Source organism: Centruroides sculpturatus, unplaced genomic scaffold, assembly GCF_000671375.1.
Source record: "Centruroides sculpturatus isolate CEXI.00-Female unplaced genomic scaffold, Cexi_2.0 scaffold585, whole genome shotgun sequence".
Lineage (NCBI taxonomy): Eukaryota > Metazoa > Arthropoda > Arachnida > Scorpiones > Buthidae > Centruroides > Centruroides sculpturatus.
Window position 1 is genome coordinate 45,017 of NW_019384762.1, and position 26,951 is coordinate 71,967.

Here is a 26,951-nt window from a genome sequence, read left to right on the forward strand (position 1 = left end):
AATAAAATCGAATGAATTAAAGTACACTGACATTATAAGGTACCCACAGAAGATTTAACATATACTCCTCAGATAAAGTTGCATAAATTGTTATAATGACTCAAACTAATATTAAATGCTCCAGATATATTTAGTTATCACTGCATGAAGTATTTAAGTGCAGTACTCTTCATGCTTGCATAATTTAAAATTAGAGAAAATTAGAGGTCGTGTTATTTGACAGACACTATGTGGGTAACGGAAGGTTAAATGTCAAAAAGTAAATCTACAGAACAATAATTTAACAAATTCTATTATTTCTCATGAGTACAGTATTAAAGCATTGAAAATTATTATTTTTTTGTTAAAATTGTGAGACTATAATTTGAAAAACATCAAGTTAATGTTCAAAATTTTAGTAACCTTAATTGCACAAATATTGTTTTGATAAGAGATGAAAGAATTTATCTCTGAAGGAAGTCATTATCAACTAATGAAGATGATGATGGACTCTTCCTCTGTCAAAAGTATTAATAACTAGTTTTGCTTCAAATGCCAAATTTTAAGATTTGGGATTTATTTGATCATTCAAATATGAATAATTACGCTAGCAAGTAATAGCCAATGATAAAATCAATCAGAACAAATTTCATAACATTACATATAATACTGATGTATAAAAATATAATTTAATTGTCTTCATGTAAACAAATCCAAACATTATGAAGAGTGTTTACAAAATATTATTTCATTATTTCTTAGAAAATCACAAAAGCATGATGAAATATTTTAGCTATTCATAAGAATATTCAATAAAATTAATAAATAATTACATGCATTTACATCATACTAAAATGAATTGCAAACACTAAATAACTGCTTTAATAGATAGTAAATGTCAGAAAACCTCAAATGAAAAATAAAAACATTAATAAATGTCAATGAATATGATTCAAAATGTTAGTTTATTAAAGTTTTTTAATGCTGCTGTACAAGATTTTCCGAAAGTATGAATTGCATGTGTGCAATTCATACTAAACGTCAGAGAATCCTAATTCCTTTAAAACATAACAAAAATATGCTTTGTTGAAAATTATGCTAAATAGTTTTTCTAAGCTACAAGCCCAAAAGTGCTTGGTAAAAGTGATATTTAGAGTGAGCTCTAACAAAGTAAATTTTCATGTTTTAAGATCTAAATTGATTTGGCACATAAACATGATAGATGATATGTATAACTGCTTCTATTAATTAATGAACAATTATTAATACATATAAATTTATATAAAGTATATTCTAAAACTTGTTTATTGTTTAAAAAAAGTTTTGAAAGAATTTTAAATACTCTAAGCAAAATAATTTGTAACCTTACCCAACTTTCAACAGTTTTATCAAATCTTATCTAACTATATTTAGGTGAATACACAAATTTTAAAATCAAAGTTTAATCAAATAAAACTGTATCAGTTGGAGTAACACTTTTGACAGAAAGGAGGAGGAATTATCAAATGGATAGAATGAACAAAAAGCAAATTAGGATCAATTTAATGAAGGAAATGGAGAAAATTATTCTCAAAAAAGGAAACACACACACACACACACACACACACACACACACAGTGTTTCAGACAAATATTTTGCTAATGAGAGTTATTGTTATTGTGCAAGTAGAATCAGTAGTCTAAATGCACCTGAACCTAACTAATCCATAATAAAAGAATTTTTAGAGTAGGAAAAGTTTATATATATATTAATGTAATATAAAATTTCATTTATAATATAATTTCCTTACCAAACTAGTTATAAGCAAGCATCACCAAAATATACCAATCATTTTTAAAGCTGTTTTTATCTGATATTTCTTTTGTACTTTACGAATTATGATTGCTTAGGAGCGTTTCTCTCTCAAGCATCACCATTGATTTTTAGGATAAACAAATATATCAACAGTATATAACAGTAACATCAAAGCAGCATTAATAATAAACACAAAAATATAACCTAATTACAATGTTCATTTACTACGATAACAGCTTTGGCTATAAATTTGAAAATCATTTTAAAGTTACCATGCAATGTCTGAGAATCAAAAGTAAATAAATAAGTATTTTCTGTAGTTAATAACTGAAAATAAAACTTTAAAATGGTAATATCAAAAAAATAACTAAACAACTTTGAAGTAATCCTGCCATAAATCATGCATTCTACTATATAATTTTAAAGTAATTTACTTCTGAATAATACATCAAAAACTATTCTTTCATCTTTTTTTCTGTTTCTTGTATTAATCATAGACTAATTTTAAGGCTTTCCTTATGAATCCCAGAATATTAATGCCATTCCATGTTAGTATTATGAATGTGGGAATGCACAGAGTTTCATTTGTTTAGTCAGTAGCTATGTAAAATTCTCTCTCTCCATTATAGACCACATTGTCAGGACCAACCCATGAATTAATTTTTCATGGTAAATTGAGATTTTCTGACAAATTTGATGTATATATATGCTACACAGAAAGCTGTTAATGGCAATTCAATATCTCTATAAATATTGCTTTTAGAATAAAGAAATGAATTCATCTAACACTATTTCATGCTGTTGCATGCATCTTTAGTATTTTAATCTTTGGTATACAAAGTTTATATAAGTTAGACCACTACACTGCTTTAGTTATAAAAGCAGTGTTAGAGGTGTTTTTACCTGTTACAAATGATTAAATTTTTTTCTGAAACTTAATGAAGAAAACTTTTATATATTCTACAGTATTATAAATATTTCAATAAAAAAAATAATTTAATTTTGGTTATAAGAAAAATAATGTAAATATGAATTAAGCTAATTCTAAAGGGAGTTTTACTTAATGACTATTATCACAACAACAGATGAGAAAGAATATGTTAGCATCCATAAATGTTACTAAATCCTTAAATGCTTGATGACTCAGAAAAAAAAAAATTGAAAAAGTTTAATAAATTAATAAAAAATATACATTAAAAGAGCTTACTAAAACTTTCTAAACTTTGTAATTTTTATAATTCCATTCATTTGTCATATTTTATGCCATTTTATAAATTACTGTGTATAGAACTATAGTTTTCTCTTTTATATTTCATGTACATTTTTTTGTGATTTAGTTAAGGTATCACAGTAAAATAAAACTATATTCGAACATTATATGTTGAAAATTAATCTACATAACAAATACTTAAGATAATATCAGCTATACTGGCTTTATTAAAGCAATTTTTCAAGTAATTTTCAGCTATTCTGGAAAACACTGTCTTGTACCGATGATAATGCAAGCTTTTTCATGCATTTAATTTTGTCAAACTAAGATTGAAGTTATTCAAAATAAAAAAAAATCCTGTTAAATATTCCATGAAGACAATCACAAATCTAAAAACAGTTCAAACATATTTTTTCTAAAATCCTTTTACATTATTATGAATAATAAAACTATTGTTTAATAACAATTTTAATGTTCACAGAGCAAATATCTCTCAAATATGTATATAAAACTCAATAAAATCATAAGTTTTCTAATTGGTTACTATGTTAATCATTCTCTTTTTATGGTATCAAATAATCTGAACATATTTTTATATTACCAAGTTCATCTTTCCTTTGCAGAGAGAGAGACTAGGAAACATAGAAAGTTTGTTAAGACCATTAGATGCAATAACGAAAGATTGATAAAGAAGGAGAGTGGTTAGCAAATTCACAGAGATAAGAGATGCTAATATAGATAAACAGTTAAAGATAGCAATAGACTTATGTAAGAAACAGGAATTTCCCTGATGGGTTTAACTAAATAATTTTGTAAGCATGATAGAAAAAAAAACAAACATTTTAAAAATCTTTGTAAATAATTAAGAGAAAATCTCTATACATAGATTAATTAAAATCCATTAAATCAAATTTATGTCTGTAATCATCTGTTTATCTGTAAAATCCAAAAGATTCAGCAATAAGTTGCGCAGCTTTCCCGGCAAAAAACTTAAATGTGAGGCATCATCTTTTATGAGGTTTTATTAAAAATTTTTTGTATTATTATTTATTATAAAATGACAAAATGCTTAATTTTGAGGGCAAAAATGAATTTTATAATATATTATAAAGACTAATAACAAGTAAAATCTTCATTAAGTCCAACCTCATTTGAGATATAACACATGACGTCTCTCTCTCTCTCTCTACCCCTCAATCTTTAACCACCAAATGTTAATAGCATTGATGTAGCTAATACACAAACCTCTCTGCAAAATTTCAGAAATTTTCGACAAAAGTCCCAGAAGTTATTAAGTTTCAAAGAGAGTTAACAAAATTGTGCCCCCACCCATCCACAAAACACAACTTTTTTGAATTTCTGGACATTTCAAGGTCCAGAGTCCAAAAACATAAAAATCATTAAAAGAGTCATTTTATGCCCAATCACCACACTTTCCTCTGTTGTATATAACAGCCAGGAAAGTAAAAACGTAACACTTTAAAAAAAACAGAAAATATAAATTATATGTATTAAGTATATTCTGAATATACTTAATACATGTGCTAGAATAGAATTCAAAACTAGTTTTTAAAATATTTTACATTCAAAACAATTTCCAAAGAATATAAATTTTGAATAGTATTGCATAATTAACATAAAAAATTGCAACCGACGACATTTGACAAAACTGGAATTTCATGTCTGAATATTATATAATCTGTTAATAGCTTAATTTTATTTTTCAATAACTATTTTATTATAGAAAGGTCAACCATTGACTTACAGGAATGGCAATAGTAACTTTTAACAAGGACAGATACTTACAATTATAGTTTTGTTATAGTTTGTTAAAGATTCTTATATTTTAAAAAATAAGATAAATATACACAAATTACAGTAATAAATGTGTAAGTGTTATTGAGCTATATGGATATTAATGAGATGAGAAAACCAAAACAAACTTAAAGCACACAATACATAAATATTAATAACCAGAACACTATGAGGAGTATAACAGAAATCGTTTATCCATAATTCAATATATTTTTCAGATCAGTTAACTCTCTAATAATTATAATATTGTTTCTTAGATCATGTAAGTCATATAAATTTTATTCATACCAAACTAACATAATGTGAACTTTATCATCATCAATGTAACTTTACTAATAGGTAACATAAGATTACTTACAGCAGGTTGAGGATAACTTCCATATGGTGGTGCAGCCAATGGAGTAGGGTAACGAGTTATATATGGATTTAAGCACCCTTGAGTTCGATATGGGTTGGCAGTGGGGGTGCCACCAGAGGACACAGTTGCACAAGATGTTCGAGTCTTGGCATTATAGGGTGGTCGAGCTTGCTGAAAAAACAAATAAATAAATTGTTAATAAATTTTGTACTGAATCTTTGCTGCAAGAAATTATAACAATTCTTCTAGAAATCATACATAAAGCTCTAAATATAATGTATAAAAAGAAATTTAAAATAAAGATAAACTAACCACACTGTGGTTAGCTGACTTAATGCACCTTTAACAATAGGTGAAGATTAAATAATGCTAATATTTTTAACTTGATTAACAGGACATCTTCAGACATGGAGAGTCTAATATGGAATGCCAGTGTTGGAAAGAAGGTGGGAAAGATAGACACTGCTACTCTATCAGTGTCTATCCCATCTTCCTTCCTTTCAACAAACACTTAAAAACTTTTTTCCATCAAAAGGAGTGTTCTTGTATGATTTGTTCTCAATAAAACTTTATACTAAGTTATGAAGAACATAACTAATTGAGAGACCAGCAAGCAATCAAGTTTTAAAATCTCTGGTTAAACTAGTCAATCTCTTACCAAACTAATTTTATAAATATTGAGATCTATTTACCAATCAGTCCTCATATAACTAGTTAAATTAATAAATCTAAAAAAAATCCTGCGATGTTTAATTACCACATCAGTGATTGGATTTGGGATTTTGTGCACAAAGGTCTAAGTAGGCCAAAGAGTGCCATATCTGGGCAACAGTCTTTTATATCCTTTAGGGTCTTTTAATATGTCATAGTTGCTCTGTTGTATGTCCTACAGTTCTGTAAATAAGTTTATCATTTTCAGATATGCCATTATATGTTGAATTTGTCCATTACTGTCTATTATATTCCGTAGAGCTTGGTTATCTGAACATCAATGATAAAAAAATCTCTTGGTATATTTAAAATAATTCAAAGTAAAACATTTTTAAAAGATTATCTGCCCTTCTTTAATATATTCTCATGTATTTTTCACATAATAATCAAAGAACTTTGTTTTTTTTAACTGCAAAACAATGAAAAAGGAATTGTTAATTCAAATTGGAAATTTTTTAATCATAAATTTTGTCAAAAAATTTAAACACATGACCTTGATTAAATAAAAAGCAATACTTCAAAAATACAAAAGCAGAATTTACTTTTAATTTCATAAAAATGAAAACACACACCAAAACCAGTAAAAAGGAATAACTTTGAAGAAGTAAATGTGTTAATATGACTACAAAAATAGTAATAGATTGTTTAAGCATGCATATCCATATATCCACCTGAACTTTTGAACTGAACATCCTAAAGTGAAAATAATTATAGTCCACTTAATTTATTATAAATCCTTAATAGTAGGAAGACCATTATACGTAGAAACAATAAGCTGTTATTTATCCTAAACCGTTTTAAAATATATTTGTGTTAAACTAGTTCAATAATAATGCATAACTGTAAATAAACCAGTTTTATTGTTATTCAAATAAATTTACTTTCTGTAAGCAAATATTACGCATTATGATACAAACACAAGACCTTGTTAAATGACTCCATTTAATAGTTTAAAAAATAAAACTACTCATTTGTAACATAAAGGATCCATGTGGAAAGCTTTTTACTTGATTAGAAATTTTTTTGGAACAGTTATTTTCCATTTGCAGACCAACTGAATGTCATGGTAAAAATAATGTTCAAGAACACTAACATTTCATCAGGCCTTTAAAACCAAAAAAAAAGAACACCACCTTCATTCAGATTTTTTGTTAAGTTTATTCACTAAATTTAAAACTTAAATTTTTGAAGTGTTCAAGAACACTTCTTACCAATTAAAAAAAAGCTTTCCTGGACCCCTTTAATCGTGTTATGAGTGAGAAATTTTAATTATGAATTATTTTGTTACTTTATATTAGCATGATTTACTGCTCACTGTGTTTATTTCATATCATTATTCAACGATCATATAAAACTTTTTAAAATAGTTTAGAAGATATTTTACTTATACATTAAATATTGGAACAGCATGGGAAAAGTAGGAAGAAGCAATTTCTTCCTACTTTTTATAACAATGAATTTAATGTACTTATTAAAAAATATTTTGAATACAAGAAAAATGTAAAGCAAATGAAAAAAAACCATGATATCTACATTACACCTTTGACTTAGTTTAATTCTCACAAACTCTTAAAAAAAACCTTTCATTGCTTCAGTCTTGTATAAAACATAGAACATTAAAAAAAAACTTTTTTCTTTTACTAATTACAACACAATCTCAAATTAATATATTAAAACAAGGAAAACATTCTTTAATATGAACACATATACTATGAGAAGGGAAAACTATTATTAATTATAATATTAAAATTTAATGCATGAAAGCTCATCAGAAGTTCAAAATCATGCGTAACTTTTAATACATTGCATTTTTTCGAACAAACATTTTTTGGCTTTCTTAATTGCTATTATCGATTTCCAAACATAAGAAGAAATTATCAATGTTTTAGAGAACTTATATTAATTCTTTTGTTCAGGAAGCTACACTCAATTCAAGATTTTTTTTTATTTTTTAAATTACAGGAGTTAGGGATATGTATTTCAGGCTTTTCAGTCCATTCTTTAGCCCTTTATAAAAGCCTAAAATGCATATCCCTAACTTCTCTAATTTAAATCAAATAAATAAAAACCTTAAGTTAAGCATAGCTTACATATTAGTTTTCTTCTTCAGGAAGTTTTAAAAACAATGTAAGAGATAACAAGGTAAGCAAAAAGTAACTATCAGATTCTGGGAGAACTTAACTTATGAGTGAATTCCAATAAAATGTAATTTCAATATATTAGTATATTTGATATAAGATTTATCATCATATATCTAGCATTAATATTAACTTTTCTTAAATACGTGCACATGAAAAAAAAATTCAAAAACAAACTTTGTCACATAAGAAACAGTACATCTGATTCCACTGATGCATTTCTTTCTGCATTTGGGAAATTTTCGTAATTAGAGAAATTTAACAGTGAAATAATAACGATAACAATATCATCATAACCCATCTCGATTATATTATAAGATGCACATGCTTAAACATTTAAAAACGTAAAAATAAAACAAAAGTACATAAAAAGATGTAAACAATAAAATATGACAATATTACATAAAAAAGATTAATTACACATTATATAAAAACACATTGACAAATTCATTTGTACTTTTGTAAAATTAAGATAGAGATAATTTTCAAATGGAGACATATGTTCTATGCAGCGATAAAAAATATGATGTTTGAGATAATGATAGATAGTAGAAAGGACTATGTAAACAAATTACAGGATGAGTTTGCCTAGATGAAACTTTTAATTTACACCAATAATTTTTAAAAATTCATTATAATAATTAACAGTTAGAACACAAAGTATTTAATTCTTTCTTTAACATCAGGTAAACCAAGTCTAACCTTAGCAACATTAAGGTTCTGAGGGAAAGGTGTATTACTAAATTTATTTAGTAAAAGGTAGACTATATTTATTTCTCTTATAACTTTGTTGAGTTGAGAAGGGGCAGTCATTGTCATACCGATAAACAGTAATCAATTACCAACTGAAAATTTGGAAAAAAATAGACCTTAAAATCAACTCGAAGAAATGAAATGCCACAACGAATTGTAAGTGATTTAGCGAACTTTTCGACATGACATTTAATGATCAGTTTATTGTCAAAAACCATCCCTAAAATCACTAAATGAATTTATATATTTTATAGTTTGTGTATAGATTTTAAAAGGAGAAAGAGACAGATTGTGAACTAAAGAAAAGATGCAACAGTTTAATGAATATTAATTCTTAGGTGTACATTGTTGAAAGCAATAGATAAGGTGTTAAGATTTTGTAAGAGATTAGGGTCATGGTTGTAAGGTTTAATATCAGCAGCATAAGCATTTACTTTAGAATTAATGCTGGTAAATAAATTATTAATATAAACAAAAAATAACAACCCACTTAATATTGATCCTTGTAAATGCCACTTATTGGGGAAAAAATTTATGAATTAAAGGACATTTAGTTACATTACAAAGTCTTGATAAACAGTAGTAGTTTATCCATGAGTGGAAAGCCGAGTTGATATCAAAATAATCATGTAAAACATGTAAAAGGATGTTAGGGAGTGTGGAGTCAAAAGCCTGTGAGATAAAAAAACATCCATCTTGTTTATTTCTGTTTTCAAAGTTTTCATGAACTGTAAAGATAGTTTTGAGAACATTAGCCTGTGTTGAATGACGATAGATTCCACAAAGTTGAATGGGATATAGTTTAGAGGTTATTGGCAGATACATTTTTTGATATAAACTGATCTCAAATACTTTTAGCATGGCTGAAAATATAGTGATGGGTCTAAAAGAGATTTTATCTTCCTTTTGTAGTATTTTTTATCAGTGTAAATGACAATTTAATACATGCACATTTTCTACAACCAGCCACGAAATTGCTCTAAAAAAATACATTAACTGCTTTAAAAATTGCAAAATGTCACACACAGTACCAAAACAAATAAGTTTAATTACTATTTATATAAAATTATATTTTCCAGACTCCAACACATCAGAAAAGCCTTACTGTAAGAATTTAGCATTAACTTTCCTTTACTACACACAACATAAAGTTCAAGTTTTATTAATTAAGTAACTAGCATTTTATACATTATTTACAGAAAATTTCTATTTATATATAATGATAAAAATCTGATTGTGATTAAATAAGTCAAAAACAAACTAAATTTCTATATTGAATTTATTTCTTTATTTTAAAATGATCAATAAATAGTAAGATTATTACTGATTTATTGATGATGTTGACCTTTTTTTTATATATATATATATATTTATAAACAGTATATACTTAAAATAAATTCTTCTATGTATTTAAATTCTGTAGATTATAAAAATCTAAACATGTAAATCAGAATTACATAAATTTTAATTAGTTTTCCTGTAGTGTTTAAGTATTTCAAAATCTACAAATTTCCTTATTTGAGTGACATTATGAAAGACATTTTCCTCTTTTTTTTCTTTTTACATAAATTAATTTAAAAAAAGCATAACTGGTTTCATCACATTTTTAAAAAAGATTCACATTGTTCCTTGATCAACATTTCATATAAACACACAAAAAATTTTATGTAGTAGCTAATTTCTAAGTTAATTAAATCGATCATCGAATATAATTTTAATAGTGTCCATTTAATAGTGTAACTTTTGTGGATTTTGAAATGTGAAAATTAATAAATTTTCCAGAATTCACAGAAATTTTATGCAGTATATCTCCAGATATCCTTTAATCAATAAATTTCAATCAAAATTAAACAAAAATGATAAATTGCAGTTCGGGCAACTCATAAACTTGCAAGGGATTTTCCATTGACTACTAAAAATACAGCTTGTACTATGATCAATTATTTCTCAAGGTCGAAACATATTTCATATTCCAGTTAAAAAAAAAAACTATCTAGATGTTGAAAAAATTCTTTTAATACATTTAGTGTAAACTCTTCTGGAATTGTATCATTAGTGTTATCAATCAATTTAACATTCCTGTTACACATGTAAAAGTTGAAAGCTTTCTACTCTTTCAATTCGCAAATGTACTTACATTTAAATTTAGGAAATCAAATAATTTAACTGTACAAAAAAGCACAAACTGAGCAATCATCTCTCATAACATCTATCTAGACAATTACACTGAAAAATAAAAATACTTCAAATATTGTAAAGCAATTCACATTTTCCAAGCATTTCTTACAATATCTGAAAAAATAGTGAATAGAAAACCTAGAGAAAACTTGTTTTTTCAACACAAACCAGCTTAAACTTCATTTTTTTGTTACTAACAGTAATTTTAAATATTCCTAATATCTATAAAAAAAATTTTTTATATGGGAAGAATTAAAAATTAGTTATAATTTCAACTATCTAATCTCCGCTAATGTATGTAAAATATTTACAATTTGATGAATGTAACTACACAAACTTATATAAATTCCTGTCACAAACTAATTATAACAACGTAGCTAAATTGCAATTTTGATCTAAAAACAGATTACTTACAATTTATTCAGAGTTCACTGATATATATTGCATTTTTTTTATTAATACTGTTATCGATAATTAGTAAGAAATTATATAATCTATAACAGAACTGTAATGATAATTTAACAGCAAACTGATAGTTGAGAGATTGTTACGGTTTAAAAACTTAATTTATAAATCTAAAAATTATCCTAAAAGAAAAAAATATATAAGTATTTATTTTGTAAGATAAGATGATACTTTGTTACATCATTTAAGGTTTCTCTCGCTACTTTTTTTTTTAAATAATCTTTTCTAAATCAACACTTTTTTGGAATCTTTGACTAACACTTGAAAATAGCATGCTGTAAAGCTTAAAAAAACTTCTATCAAATATTTATCAATAGAAATTTTATTTAAGTTTTCTCTCCATAACATCCTATAGAAGTCAATGAATGAGTTTTCAGTTTCATTTAATTAAAATATTAAGTTGTCAACAGTTTCTTTACGCTAATGCATTTCACTCCTAACTGCTAGTATGATATTCTTGTTCATTTGGAAAGATTGCTGTATATTTTAATGGGTATGTTGATTCTTTGTTATATAGGAGACAGCATATATTGTCTTTGAAACATCACCCATATCACAAGCAAATAAATAAAATAAATATTAATGTTTTCTTCCATTCTTTACCTTTCACACAAACAGCATTCATTACATGCAAAGTAATGAAAATGATAGTGTAAAAAAATCTGTTTTTTTGACAATAATTAAACTTTATTTTGTAACAATAAGAAATCATTGTACCAAGTAGAAATAATGGATGACTATTATAATGCAAGAGTAGGCATACATCAAAAGCCTAAAAATAATTTAATCAAGCATCTAATTTTGGCCTAAAAAAATACATCATCTTTAATATAGTCATTGGTGTCAATCTGCATGCAGATACACACTGGGAGTTGGACCAGTCCGAGTCAAGTTTACTGGGACTAGGTGAGGGAAATGGGAGACAAACTAACATGAAACCTCTATTTACTTTCACTTGTTGAGGGAGCAGTAGCCAGAATAGGATTATTAATGACATTCACACAAATTTTTATACTTCAGCATATGTTAATTCAAATTGTTTTTTATATATAAAATGAGTAAGAAAAATTTCTCATTGTTGAGTTTTGAATGGATGGATGGATATATATAATAATAATAAAATATGTGCACTGTATACTTATTTCTACTCCTGTTTTGTAGTTTGGTATAAAATAAAAATATAAACATACATACATACATACTTTGAAAGTGGAAAAACTTGCCAGTATAAAAATATTGAAGGGGATACGTCCCTCATTAATCAATGCTCCTGAATATAATATTAAAAAAAAAACTTTGCCAACTGATCCAGGTTTCGGTTACTATATATTGTACGCATAACACAAAAACAGATTTAATATTTCTATGTTTTTTCCAATTAAACAGAAACTAATTTCCAGTATCTGTAACAACACTTGCATATTCAGTAAATATCACAGTTTAATGTTAATTACTCTGGTAAAGAATAATAGAACTAACCTTAATTTTTTATGTTTTTTATTTATTTATAAAATTTAGTATTCATTATAATAATAAAAAAGCACGTAACCTTGCCAAAAAGTTCAATACCCTGTATTTATAGCTTCATTGATAATACTATTTCTCGGATTACCTAAAGAAACCAAAAATTAGTGAGTGCTTGTAGTATTCAAGGCATTACTCTTAGTATTGAAAATGTTTTAAATAATGTTTTTAAAAATACTTGATAATTTTTGGTTTGTTTAAATAATTCAAAAAAGTATCAGTAAATCTGCAAATATAAAATGGTTGTAGTTTAATAATTTTTATTTATTTGAAGGACATAACAATTTGTTTATTAGTCCAAAAACTTCTTTTAGATGGTTAAATAAGTATATAACATTATTTTCTCTCATTTCCTTTGATTTTGGATTTAAGAGGATCTTAACTGGCACATTATGAATTTAACTAGGTCTATAATGGGACTGACAGGTAGTGAGAGTTGAGGTTTAATACATATGGGTCTGATGAGATTCTTATCCAGACTTGAACCAGGATCATTCAGAATGGCTGATGTGTATTGTGTTCTCCTCTTAGTCATGAAAAATGTAATGTTTTTTTACATTTGACATACATAAACTTACAAATAATGCTTTATTGAGTAAATTTACTAATAAAAAATTTATATATGTTTAACTATTGCATCTGAAATGTGAATATTAAAATAAAATACTTTAGTATGTATGAAATTTTTAATAATAACTGATCTCGTAATGATAACTGAAATCTGCAATCTCATTTCTTTGTTAAACTGCAATTTCATTTAGTGAATACATATATACAGAATTATAGAAGTGTATCTGCACTTGCACCAAATAAAGCTGTATCACTAAATGAGTCTGTATCATGATAATTTTTGAACATTCATGTTGCTTCAGACCAAACAAAGGAAATATCCTTTTATCCTCACAGTTTAATTACATCAAATTTTCCTTAGTACTCTTTTTATTTTTTAGAACAGTTCTCACAAATAAAACCATGAATAATTACAACTTTAATATTTACTGAACTAATGCACTGTCGTAAGCATCATAAATGACATTAAGTACTTCTATTTGGAAAGTGGAAATTCTTTTATATTCCCTCAATTTTTCTTATTGTGATATACAATTCAGAAAGAAACTGTAAAGGAGTTAAATATCATAAATTCTATTATAATTAACTAAAGAACAATGCTATAAATTCAACACACATACAACCAACCTTCTCAATACTACAAGACTTGATTATAGCTCAAAAGATAAACATCTTTTTCAACTTTAAAAATTTCTTCAGTTCATTATATTTTATAGTTTGACCAAGAAAATAAATACACATGAAAGGTTCATAAAAAACAAGTAAGTCTTATATAAATAAGATTTATTCACCATATTATGAATTTTAAGAGGCTTGTGTACATAAAAATTACAAAAAAAATAGAGTAAGAGAGATTAAAGTAGAATAAAGTAAATACTTAATGAGTCTTATTTGAAATTAAACAATAAATAATTATTTTAAAACATACAATTTATAAAACATAAGTCATAAAATTGCAATACTGTAAATGATCTCTCAATAATTACACATAAAACCAAATCAATATAATGTATTGGTTTTATATGTAATTATTGTGACTGTGCAGATGTGTTGCTGGTTATGTCACCCAAATCTCAGAGTGGTATGTATCTAAAAAACTACACATCCTTATCACAACACCGGAGAATAGTAATATAGAATATCATATCATCCCAGTGGACGCTTATCAATCTTTGCAATATGTGAATGCCACTATCGCTGCCCTCATTAGAAGAGTGTTCTTATTACCATCAAGTGCTTGTAAACATTGAGTTAAACATCATCAGTTTGGCAGTATGCACAGCTGGTTTTTTATGTGCTAAGTTCACGCATGTATATAACATAGTTACATACATGCGTGAACATAGTTAGGGAATCTATATTTCAAAATACAACATTATACATCAAGAGTAAGGTGTCAGTAGTTCAACTGCCATTATCATACCTTGGACCCCTTTCCATACACATTTGCCGTATATTCAGGCAACATAACTTTCTCCTGTCCCTATCTCCACTACCGAATTTGTGCAGACTCATCTGCAACAATCGGGATAAATTCTCCACCTTTGAAAAATCGGATGTCTATGTTGTACCATTGGAGAATCCCATAACGGGGGTAAACACAAAGTACGTTGGAATCACAACACAAATGCTTGCTAGCTGCCTAGCTGAACACCATGATGACATGGCAAAAGGAAAGTGTACCATGGAGCTTGCAAAAAAGGTGCTCAAACAGAATTATAAACCGTCATGGGCTTAAACAATGCTACCGAGATGCTGAGGTAACAAATAACTCATGTTTATACAGGAATCTCTCCTAATAACAACCTTGAAGTCGTGCAACATTCCCAATTTGACCTACCCATCATGTAGGTTGTCCTATATAACGATGTCTGCTATCACACCTTTAATGTGGGTCTATATCCAAACATACACTGCAAGATATCACAATATCTAATGAAACTGAACTTTGTAGCTCATTCATAATGGTATTATTTAAAATTAAAAAATTATAAAAAAAAGTGTGTTCCACTTACATTAGAATACTGTAATCTAATTTTAGTTTTGTTTGCCTGATGACAACAAACTTATGTTTGTTGACATCAGGCAAACGAAACACTAGCAAAAATAAAAAACTTACACCAAACTCAGTGTATCTTTACTTTCTCTTATCCCCAGACTATTTGACTCATTGAAAACTTAATTGTCTGCATCAAGCAGTTCTTGTTATAGGCCATGCCTTTTCTAAATTTAACATAGTGTTTGCCATCAATTTTTGCAGATTAAATTTGGATTCATTTGAGAACATAACTAAGTCACACTTGTCAATACTCTGGGCTTCATGCTGTTTAGCCCAGATAAGCTGCTGTCTGTGCATTTTACTTCTCAGTAATGGCTTTCTACATAAACTTTTAAACCCAAGTTACACAGTTCATCAGTTTATGCACTTGCTTTTTTATCCCCCAACTGTTCTCCCCATTGTACTTTCATTTCAGAAGAACTAGTAGTACATTCTTGAAAAATAAAATGCTTCAGCATCCTATCCTGGCATAGTGAACTTATATTATCACCTCTCAATCCAACTTTTCTTTCAATATTGTCTGTTCATATCTGCTTTGCAACAACACACATTTGTTGAATGATGATTATGTGCACTCTGTGATATTTCATGCCAGGATAAACTTTCAGTATTCAAGACAACAATTACAGACTTTTACAAAGTGTTAACTATTGAAAACCTTCTATTTGCTTATAAAAGTATAGCACCTTCACACTAATTCCTACAGCAATGAATGATACAATCATCAAAAACATTGCTGCATTAGGCTTTGTCGAACAGTGAAAAGTGTTCTTATGTTTATGATATCATGGATGATCGATCTTCACAGTTTCTTGCAGGTCAGCAGCAAAGTGATAAAAAAAACTTGTATAAGTTTTTATGGGTACTTCAATTCCTACATCCACTACTGTATATTTGTATAAGTATGAATAAAATTTTACTTTACATATCATTTAATTACAGACGACAAAAGCAAAAATTTCACTTTCCCTAAACTTCTTTATAAAATTTTTATCACAATTTTCAGACAATGTAAACTTTTTTATAGTTGACAATCATTATTTCTTAGTATGTGTAACTTATAATTGAAAGATACATAAACATATTCATTTACCTATGTACTATACATATGTATAATATAGTGGTGATATACAGTATACCAATAATCTGAATAAAAATAAGAAAATAATTCAATCTAACAGCAAAAGACAGTATATTTTTTTGTTTTGTATGTATGTACTATATTGTATATATATATAAAGACTTTATAAAAATTAAAGTAATTTAAAACTACACTATATATAAAAGTAACTTCTTCATAGTCAAATTTAGTTAAAAATTGTCAAAAATATATTTCAAGAATTTATTCTTGATGAAAATAAAATTAATTCTGATAAAATAGATTTAGATTAAAGTAAAATTTCCTTTTTTTGTAACTTATATACTAGGAATTGATAAATTATCATTAAGTACAAAAGGCTGAACAATTATAACACTGGCAGCAAATTCTAGGATAATTAAAAATTATCATGATCTTTATTTAACAGATTTATCTATCTATACCAATCAAATATGCACATAATTACATTAATTAAGTATACAATTACATTTTAATATCCATTAAAACAGCCATTAATCATCTGTCTTAATTTCTATGCATATTTCTGTTAACTTACCAGGTTATAATAGTTTCCTACAGTATAAAGCTCACAATGTTCATTATAAAAAATATAACAAAAAATAGCTGTTGAAGATTCTATGCTACATAATATATAACAATTGAAAATCATGACATTTATACACCAAGTATGCAATGACTAATTATACAAGTTAAGCTGTAAGAATTACAGTAGAGCATCGATTATCTGACTCAATTGGGGACTGGGGTTGGTCAGATAACTGAAAAAACGGATAACCGAAAAATATGAAAAAATGCATTATTAGTATAGTATATTAGTATATCTCATGTAATTAGTATATTATTATATCGCTATTAACCTACTTTGCGTTGAATTTTCATCGATGTTAAGCCTAACAAAAATTTTTTAAAATAATAATCGTCGCTATTGTATCGTTAAAAATTAGAAAATTAAGCTTCGTTTAAATACTNTGTTTATACAGGAATCTCTCCTAATAACAACCTTGAAGTCGTGCAACATTCCCAATTTGACCTACCCATCATGTAGGTTGTCCTATATAACGATGTCTGCTATCACACCTTTAATGTGGGTCTATATCCAAACATACACTGCAAGATATCACAATATCTAATGAAACTGAACTTTGTAGCTCATTCATAATGGTATTATTTAAAATTAAAAAATTATAAAAAAAAGTGTGTTCCACTTACATTAGAATACTGTAATCTAATTTTAGTTTTGTTTGCCTGATGACAACAAACTTATGTTTGTTGACATCAGGCAAACGAAACACTAGCAAAAATAAAAAACTTACACCAAACTCAGTGTATCTTTACTTTCTCTTATCCCCAGACTATTTGACTCATTGAAAACTTAATTGTCTGCATCAAGCAGTTCTTGTTATAGGCCATGCCTTTTCTAAATTTAACATAGTGTTTGCCATCAATTTTTGCAGATTAAATTTGGATTCATTTGAGAACATAACTAAGTCACACTTGTCAATACTCTGGGCTTCATGCTGTTTAGCCCAGATAAGCTGCTGTCTGTGCATTTTACTTCTCAGTAATGGCTTTCTACATAAACTTTTAAACCCAAGTTACACAGTTCATCAGTTTATGCACTTGCTTTTTTATCCCCCAACTGTTCTCCCCATTGTACTTTCATTTCAGAAGAACTAGTAGTACATTCTTGAAAAATAAAATGCTTCAGCATCCTATCCTGGCATAGTGAACTTATATTATCACCTCTCAATCCAACTTTTCTTTCAATATTGTCTGTTCATATCTGCTTTGCAACAACACACATTTGTTGAATGATGATTATGTGCACTCTGTGATATTTCATGCCAGGATAAACTTTCAGTATTCAAGACAACAATTACAGACTTTTACAAAGTGTTAACTATTGAAAACCTTCTATTTGCTTATAAAAGTATAGCACCTTCACACTAATTCCTACAGCAATGAATGATACAATCATCAAAAACATTGCTGCATTAGGCTTTGTCGAACAGTAAAAAGTGTTCTTATGTTTATGATATCATGGATGATCGATCTTCACAGTTTCTTGCAGGTCAGCAGCAAAGTGATAAAAAAAACTTGTATAAGTTTTTATGGGTACTTCAATTCCTACATCCACTACTGTATATTTGTATAAGTATGAATAAAATTTTACTTTACATATCATTTAATTACAGACGACAAAAGCAAAAATTTCACTTTCCCTAAACTTCTTTATAAAATTTTTATCACAATTTTCAGACAATGTAAACTTTTTTATAGTTGACAATCATTATTTCTTAGTATGTGTAACTTATAATTGAAAGATACATAAACATATTCATTTACCTATGTACTATACATATGTATAATATAGTGGTGATATACAGTATACCAATAATCTGAATAAAAATAAGAAAATAATTCAATCTAACAGCAAAAGACAGTATATTTTTTTGTTTTGTATGTATGTACTATATTGTATATATATATAATAAGACTTTATAAAAATTAAAGTAATTTAAAACTACTATATATAAAAGTAACTTCTTCATAGTCAAATTTAGTTAAAAATTGTCAAAAATATATTTCAAGAATTTATTCTTGATGAAAATAAAATTAATTCTGATAAAATAGATTTAGATTAAAGTAAAATTTCCTTTTTTTGTAACTTATATACTAGGAATTGATAAATTATCATTAAGTACAAAAGGCTGAACAATTATAACACTGGCAGCAAATTCTAGGATAATTAAAAATTATCATGATCTTTATTTAACAGATTTATCTATCTATACCAATCAAATATGCACATAATTACATTAATTAAGTATACAATTACATTTTAATATCCATTAAAACAGCCATTAATCATCTGTCTTAATTTCTATGCATATTTCTGTTAACTTACCAGGTTATAATAGTTTCCTACAGTATAAAGCTCACAATGTTCATTATAAAAAATATAACAAAAAATAGCTGTTGAAGATTCTATGCTACATAATATATAACAATTGAAAATCATGACATTTATACACCAAGTATGCAATGACTAATTATACAAGTTAAGCTGTAAGAATTACAGTAGAGCATCGATTATCTGACTCAATTGGGGACTGGGGTTGGTCAGATAACTGAAAAAACGGATAACCGAAAAATATGAAAAAATGCATTATTAGTATAGTATATTAGTATTAGTATAGTATATTAGTATATCTCATGTAATTAGTATATTATTATATCGCTATTAACCTACTTTGCGTTGAATTTTCATCAATGTTAAGCCTAACAAAAATTTTTTAAAATAATAATCGTCGCTATTGTATCGTTAAAAATTAGAAAATTAAACCTCGTTTAAATACTGGCTCCCTTTCATGGTCGAGCCAGTGTTGCCAGCTAAAACACGTAAAAATAATATTAAAGTAGCCAAGACATAGCCAAATATTGTTGCGCCACATCACTAGCGGACATTTGAATTTGCCTACGGTCAGTTAACCGATGTGACGGTTGATCGGGGGTCAGATAATCGATGCTCTACTGTAATGACAAAAACATGTTTATTACATCTGCCTTAATCTAATTACAGGTAACCCCCGTATAACACGGTAGTTACGTTCCAAAAGATTGCCGTGTTATGCGAAACAAAGAACTAGTACGAAAAGGAGAATTAGGTTCCAAAAATTAAAAAACATGCTGTTATATTTTCATAATTAAGATAAGAAAATTTTAATAAAGATATTTAAATGACACATATTAATATAAGTTAAATAATATTTTCTTCGTTATCACTAAAAGCACTATTAACCGAGGATAACTTGCCAAAAAGAAAACGGCAAGTTATCCTTATCCTCTGAGCATTTTTCTGCATTATCTTCAGATCCATGATTTACCTTTTGCAAAATGTATGTAATCTTAGATTGCTTGCTTCTAGTTAAAAGATCCTTATAAATTTCCTCATATGGTGCTAAGCACTTATGAAGAGTAAAGCAAGTACGAAATAAGGGAAAACCATCTGGCAACTTCAAAAGCAGAAGCGTCGAGATCTGGCAACATTGAAACAAGTTTCGAGAAGGACCATGTGTATCGACAGAAGGTGAAAAAAGAAACTTTACATACTTAAGTACTAATAGTTCACGAAAATAATAATTTTTGTAAACTTATTATTTAAGTATGTAAAAATTTATTACATTTCATGTTGTATGAAAGTTTTACCTAATTCTCGAACCGTGTCAGAGTGAATCCGTGCTATAGAAGTGCCGTGTTATACGGGGGTTACCTGTAATTAATTAAACTTTAGAGAAAATTTTTTTTGACATATCACAAAAGTTCTTGTTCCTGACTTCTGAACTTTGTTTTCGCATATCTAGATAAAGTAGAGACACCTTTGCTAAAGCATCAGTGTACTTTAGTAAAAACCATTAACACTGCTACAGAAAAGTAATGCAAGTCACGCAAGAAACTAAATTAATACTAAAAATTCAGAAATTATCTAAAGCACACACAGTTATATTGTATACAGTACTAAATATCCCACAACTAAAAGCAATAATCCCAAACAAATTTATGCAAATAATTTACATTAAAATCAGAGGCTAATTGTAAATCAATATAGAGAACAGCAGTATATAGAAATAAATTATTATTCATTTTAATTTAAATTATAATTTTAATCTTTCTTGCCTCATTTAATACATAATTAAGTAGATATCTGAATTGGTAAAATTAAAATTTTTTACTTTCATTCACTGATTAAAACATTAACTTTGTCTTATTGGTATGTATCAATTTAAATCTATAAAGGTTCTAATTAAAGTTTCTATCCTATAATGTTTATATTTGAAATATAATTTGAATATAACCCTTGTTCTATTTAAATTACTCAAATGAAATCTGAAAATATTTTAGAATAAATCAATGATGTTTATTAATTAAAATAATTTTTGCTGGATTAGATGTTACTTTTTTGTGATTGACTAACATTAAATGTAATTAATAACTCATTATCTTTATATAAATAAATGTTTCATCAAAATAAAACTGAAAAAGTGAATAAACTAAGTAATGAACCAGACGATTTAAGTAGGGGAACCAGAGAGTTGGTGATTCGGAGAAAGAGCCTATAAACAGCTAAAATCTCCATATAAACACTGACAGAAGAAGAAGAACTAAGTAATAGAAATTTTATTTGAAATAAATAAACAAGATGGAAAACTATTTTCACGATTTCTCCAAGTAATTTTCTGTTTACTGTCATAAACATAAACTTGATGTCATTTTTAATAAATTAAGTTTCGTACTGCAAATTACATAAACTTAATAAACACTGTTTTGCACAAATAGTAATGTTAATGCAAAATAATTAACATAAAACATCATCATTCAATAAAAACTGATGAAACAAAATAACTTGGGGAAAAGATTTATTTACATAATTTAATAATAAATTCATTCTTACATGATTTTCAAAGTATTTTCCAGCTTTCGAGACTCACCAGGAATAATAATGAACCTCAGAAACACAGAGATACTTGAGATTGCCTGTTAGAAAGTGTATTAAAATTATAAATATCTGCCAGATTTTCATCAGGCGAGATCAGGGATCAAGAAACTTTTTCACAGCGGGCCGGATAACTGAGAAAACAATGAGCATGAACCGCATAGCCATTTTATTCAATACAGTATATACTGAATACAAAAGAAATAAAGAAATCTAACATATTTACCAATACACAAGCACTATTGCCGCAGCAAGCTCTAATTGCTTTTCTTCAAAATTTCATTGCTCTGTTATCCAAAATTGCAAAAAGTCACCAAATTTTTAATTTCACTAATTTTCCTAAAAATTATATTACTGTCAAATGCAAAACTCAGATTAGAGCAATTTTGGCATTTTTACTTACACTTATTTTAATTTTTTCTATGTAATAACTTCCATATAAATAATTATATTTTAGCTCATTTGTGGCACAGTGCAGTGGCGGGCTGGATGAACTGACCCCTGAGCTAGATCATTTGGAAATTCTAGCATATTAGATTGGTTGTTATTTATTTTTAATACAGTAATACCCCAAACTTACGCGATAGGTGGGACCAAGCGATAACCGCATAAGTCGCATTCGCGTAAGTCGGGGTATAATTTTGCGATTTGTGTAAAATCCAAGTCAGATGTATGTAAGCTAATAAATGTTCTCGTTAATCTTATCTCGTCTTTTGATTCGTTCACGGTTACAAAAAATCACCACATAGAGTCTCTCAAGTCTCCGTAGATGTAACAAACACAGAATAAATTGTAGCTATGTGTCAATTCCGCGCTACACGTCTGAACATGTAAGCTGAACAATAGTGTGGGGGGAGTGCGTAATCAAAAGTTGTATGGCTCTCAAACAAAAGACGAATCGACGAGATTTTAAAATCGCATAACTCCGGGTTCGCGTAAGTCGAGGTATTACTGTATTAATTTTCTCAATTAATGTGCTGTAGAACCTCGATTATCCGCCCCCGATCAACCGACCCCTTGGTTAACCGACCGTCCTAGTCGGCAAATTTCAAATGTCCGCTAGTGATGTGGCGCTACAATATTTAGTTATGTCTTGGCTACTTTAATATTATTTTTACGTGTTTTAGCTGGCAACACTCATTCGACCATGAAAGGGAGCCAGTATTTAAACGAAGCTTAATTTTCTAATTTTTAACGANTTTTACTTTCATTCACTGATTAAAACATTAACTTTGTCTTATTGGTATGTATCAATTTAAATCTATAAAGGTTCTAATTAAAGTTTCTATCCTATAATGTTTATATTTGAAATATAATTTGAATATAACCCTTGTTCTATTTAAATTACTCAAATGAAATCTGAAAATATTTTAGAATAAATCAATGATGTTTATTAATTAAAATAATTTTTGCTGGATTAGATGTTACTTTTTTGTGATTGACTAACATTAAATGTAATTAATAACTCATTATCTTTATATAAATAAATGTTTCATCAAAATAAAACTGAAAAAGTGAATAAACTAAGTAATGAACCAGACGATTTAAGTAGGGGAACCAGAGAGTTGGTGATTCGGAGAAAGAGCCTATAAACAGCTAAAATCTCCATATAAACACTGACAGAAGAAGAAGAACTAAGTAATAGAAATTTTATTTGAAATAAATAAACAAGATGGAAAACTATTTTCACGATTTCTCCAAGTAATTTTCTGTTTACTGTCATAAACATAAACTTGATGTCATTTTTAATAAATTAAGTTTCGTACTGCAAATTACATAAACTTAATAAACACTGTTTTGCACAAATAGTAATGTTAATGCAAAATAATTAACATAAAACATCATCATTCAATAAAAACTGATGAAACAAAATAACTTGGGGAAAAGATTTATTTACATAATTTAATAATAAATTCATTCTTACATGATTTTCAAAGTATTTTCCAGCTTTCGAGACTCACCAGGAATAATAATGAACCTCAGAAACACAGAGATACTTGAGATTGCCTGTTAGAAAGTGTATTAAAATTATAAATATCTGCCAGATTTTCATCAGGCGAGATCAGGGATCAAGAAACTTTTTCACAGCGGGCCGGATAACTGAGAAAACAATGAGCATGAACCGCATAGCCATTTTATTCAATACAGTATATACTGAATACAAAAGAAATAAAGAAATCTAACATATTTACCAATACACAAGCACTATTGCCGCAGCAAGCTCTAATTGCTTTTCTTCAAAATTTCATTGCTCTGTTATCCAAAATTGCAAAAAGTCACCAAATTTTTAATTTCACTAATTTTCCTAAAAATTATATTACTGTCAAATGCAAAACTCAGATTAGAGCAATTTTGGCATTTTTACTTACACTTATTTTAATTTTTTCTATGTAATAACTTCCATATAAATAATTATATTTTAGCTCATTTGTGGCACAGTGCAGTGGCGGGCTGGATGAACTGACCCCTGAGCTAGATCATTTGGAAATTCTAGCATATTAGATTGGTTGTTATTTATTTTTAATACAGTAATACCCCAAACTTACGCGATAGGTGGGACCAAGCGATAACCGCATAAGTCGCATTCGCGTAAGTCGGGGTATAATTTTGCGATTTGTGTAAAATCCAAGTCAGATGTATGTAAGCTAATAAATGTTCTCGTTAATCTTATCTCGTCTTTTGATTCGTTCACGGTTACAAAAAATCACCACATAGAGTCTCTCAAGTCTCCGTAGATGTAACAAACACAGAATAAATTGTAGCTATGTGTCAATTCCGCGCTACACGTCTGAACATGTAAGCTGAACAATAGTGTGGGGGGAGTGCGTAATCAAAAGTTGTATGGCTCTCAAACAAAAGACGAATCGACGAGATTTTAAAATCGCATAACTCCGGGTTCGCGTAAGTCGAGGTATTACTGTATTAATTTTCTCAATTAATGTGCTGTAGAACCTCGATTATCCGCCCCCGATCAACCGACCCCTTGGTTAACCGACCGTCCTAGTCGGCAAATTTCAAATGTCCGCTAGTGATGTGGCGCTACAATATTTAGTTATGTCTTGGCTACTTTAATATTATTTTTACGTGTTTTAGCTGGCAACACTCATTCGACCATGAAAGGGAGCCAGTATTTAAACGAAGCTTAATTTTCTAATTTTTAACGATACAATAGCAACGATTATTATTTTAAAAAATTTTTGTTAGGCTTAACATCGATGAAAATTCAACGCAAAATAGGTTAATAGCGATATACTAATATACTAATTACATGGGATATAATAATATACTACACTAATAATGGATTTTTTCATACTTTTNGACATGCCCGCCTTCTCAGTTATAACGAGCGGTTAAAGCGTGCTATGTATCAACTCTTGCCAGGCCATCGACAAAAGCATCTCCTCTTTAAAATTTATGCAAGTGGTTTCGATAGAGGATTTAAAGATGTGCATCGCCTCTAACCATTTGAGATGATCATTGGGAGGCGCACCGAGGAGGAGATTGGCCCTAGTAAAGTCAGCAACTATGCCCGGGTCTGTTGCGCATGTTGCGAGGGCCATGTTGGTTCTTCCGTGACGAATGTCTGCCTGATGTTCCTGCCTTCTGACACCTATGGATCTTTTAGTAGAGCCTATATATACTAAGTCCTTATTGAATCTATTATCTATCAAAGGGACACTATAGACTCCTGGTCTTCTGTTAGGGTTAGGGGGTCCTTCCCATTCGTTAAGATGGTTAAAAATAGCAGGACACCTCCTGTAAGCAATACGTAACGAATACCCGTCACCTTTAACCCATATGTAAGGGCTATATATGATAGGATTGCCAAGATACGCCATATACGTATTCGCAAGAACGAAATTATTTGAACAACATTTGTCAATCAAATTTTACGAGCTAAAACCTGATGAAGAGCCCAGAAGGGGTTCGAAAACGTTTGTTTTTTATGATTAGTCGATCGTTCCACACCGTAAATTGGTTCAGTGTTTGTGTTTGATATATAGGTGTGGTGAGTAGTGAATTTTTTGTTTATTATTATTATATTTTTACCATTAATAAAGCCAATATTAATAAGAGTTCCTTGTATGATAAGTTACTGAAAAAAAAAAAACCTAAAAACTAGGTTTTTGAAAAAATCCACAGAAATCAGTAACAAAACAATCAATTGAAGTATATTGCATTTGTCCAATCATTAAATAATTGTGATGAAAAGTGAAAATTGTTTGTGGAATACCTATAATTATTAAAACATTGTTTTTTTTTATTAAAATTGTATTAGTTTATTATTAATAAATATTTCAATCTTCAACAATCCATTTTCAATCTAAAACACTTGTAACAAATTCAAAGCATTATGTCAGTAAGGGCTAATTTACAGAACTGAAATCTATATTTAATTTAAATCTTAGTTTGAACTACCCTTTGTCCAAAATCTTGGCCTTTGACATGATTAAGAATAGTTAGTAACTGATTATATAACTAAAAATGAAAACTAAACAATACAGATGCCATTATTACCTGTAATTCACAGATCAATACATCTTTTGTGGATGTTCTGACAAATAACTTGTTTCTAAATCAATTATTTACACAAAGAAATGGACTTTGTACTATTTGGTAATTCTTATTCTTCAATGTTTTCTATTATAATTATATCAATCAAACAATAAATTATAGACTTATCTAGTATTTGAAAACTACACACTTAACATCACAATGTTGAACACAACATTATATTCTAAAACTTATAGAAAAAAATTAGTGAAACTTTATACTGGAAAAC

General features: G+C 28.0%; 1 protein-coding gene across 2 annotated transcripts in view; it reads right to left on the reverse strand.

Annotated features, from left to right (window-relative positions):
- LOC111628823 (protein alan shepard-like) overlaps positions 1-26,951 on the reverse strand; it is a 241,729-nt gene that overhangs the window by 44,184 nt on the left and 170,594 nt on the right. For both annotated transcript variants that reach the window (XM_023372665.1, XM_023372664.1), the window contains one exon: positions 5,157-5,327. In XM_023372665.1, the coding sequence (XP_023228433.1) occupies positions 5,157-5,327 (171 nt within the window). The remainder of the gene's footprint in view (positions 1-5,156; positions 5,328-26,951) is intronic.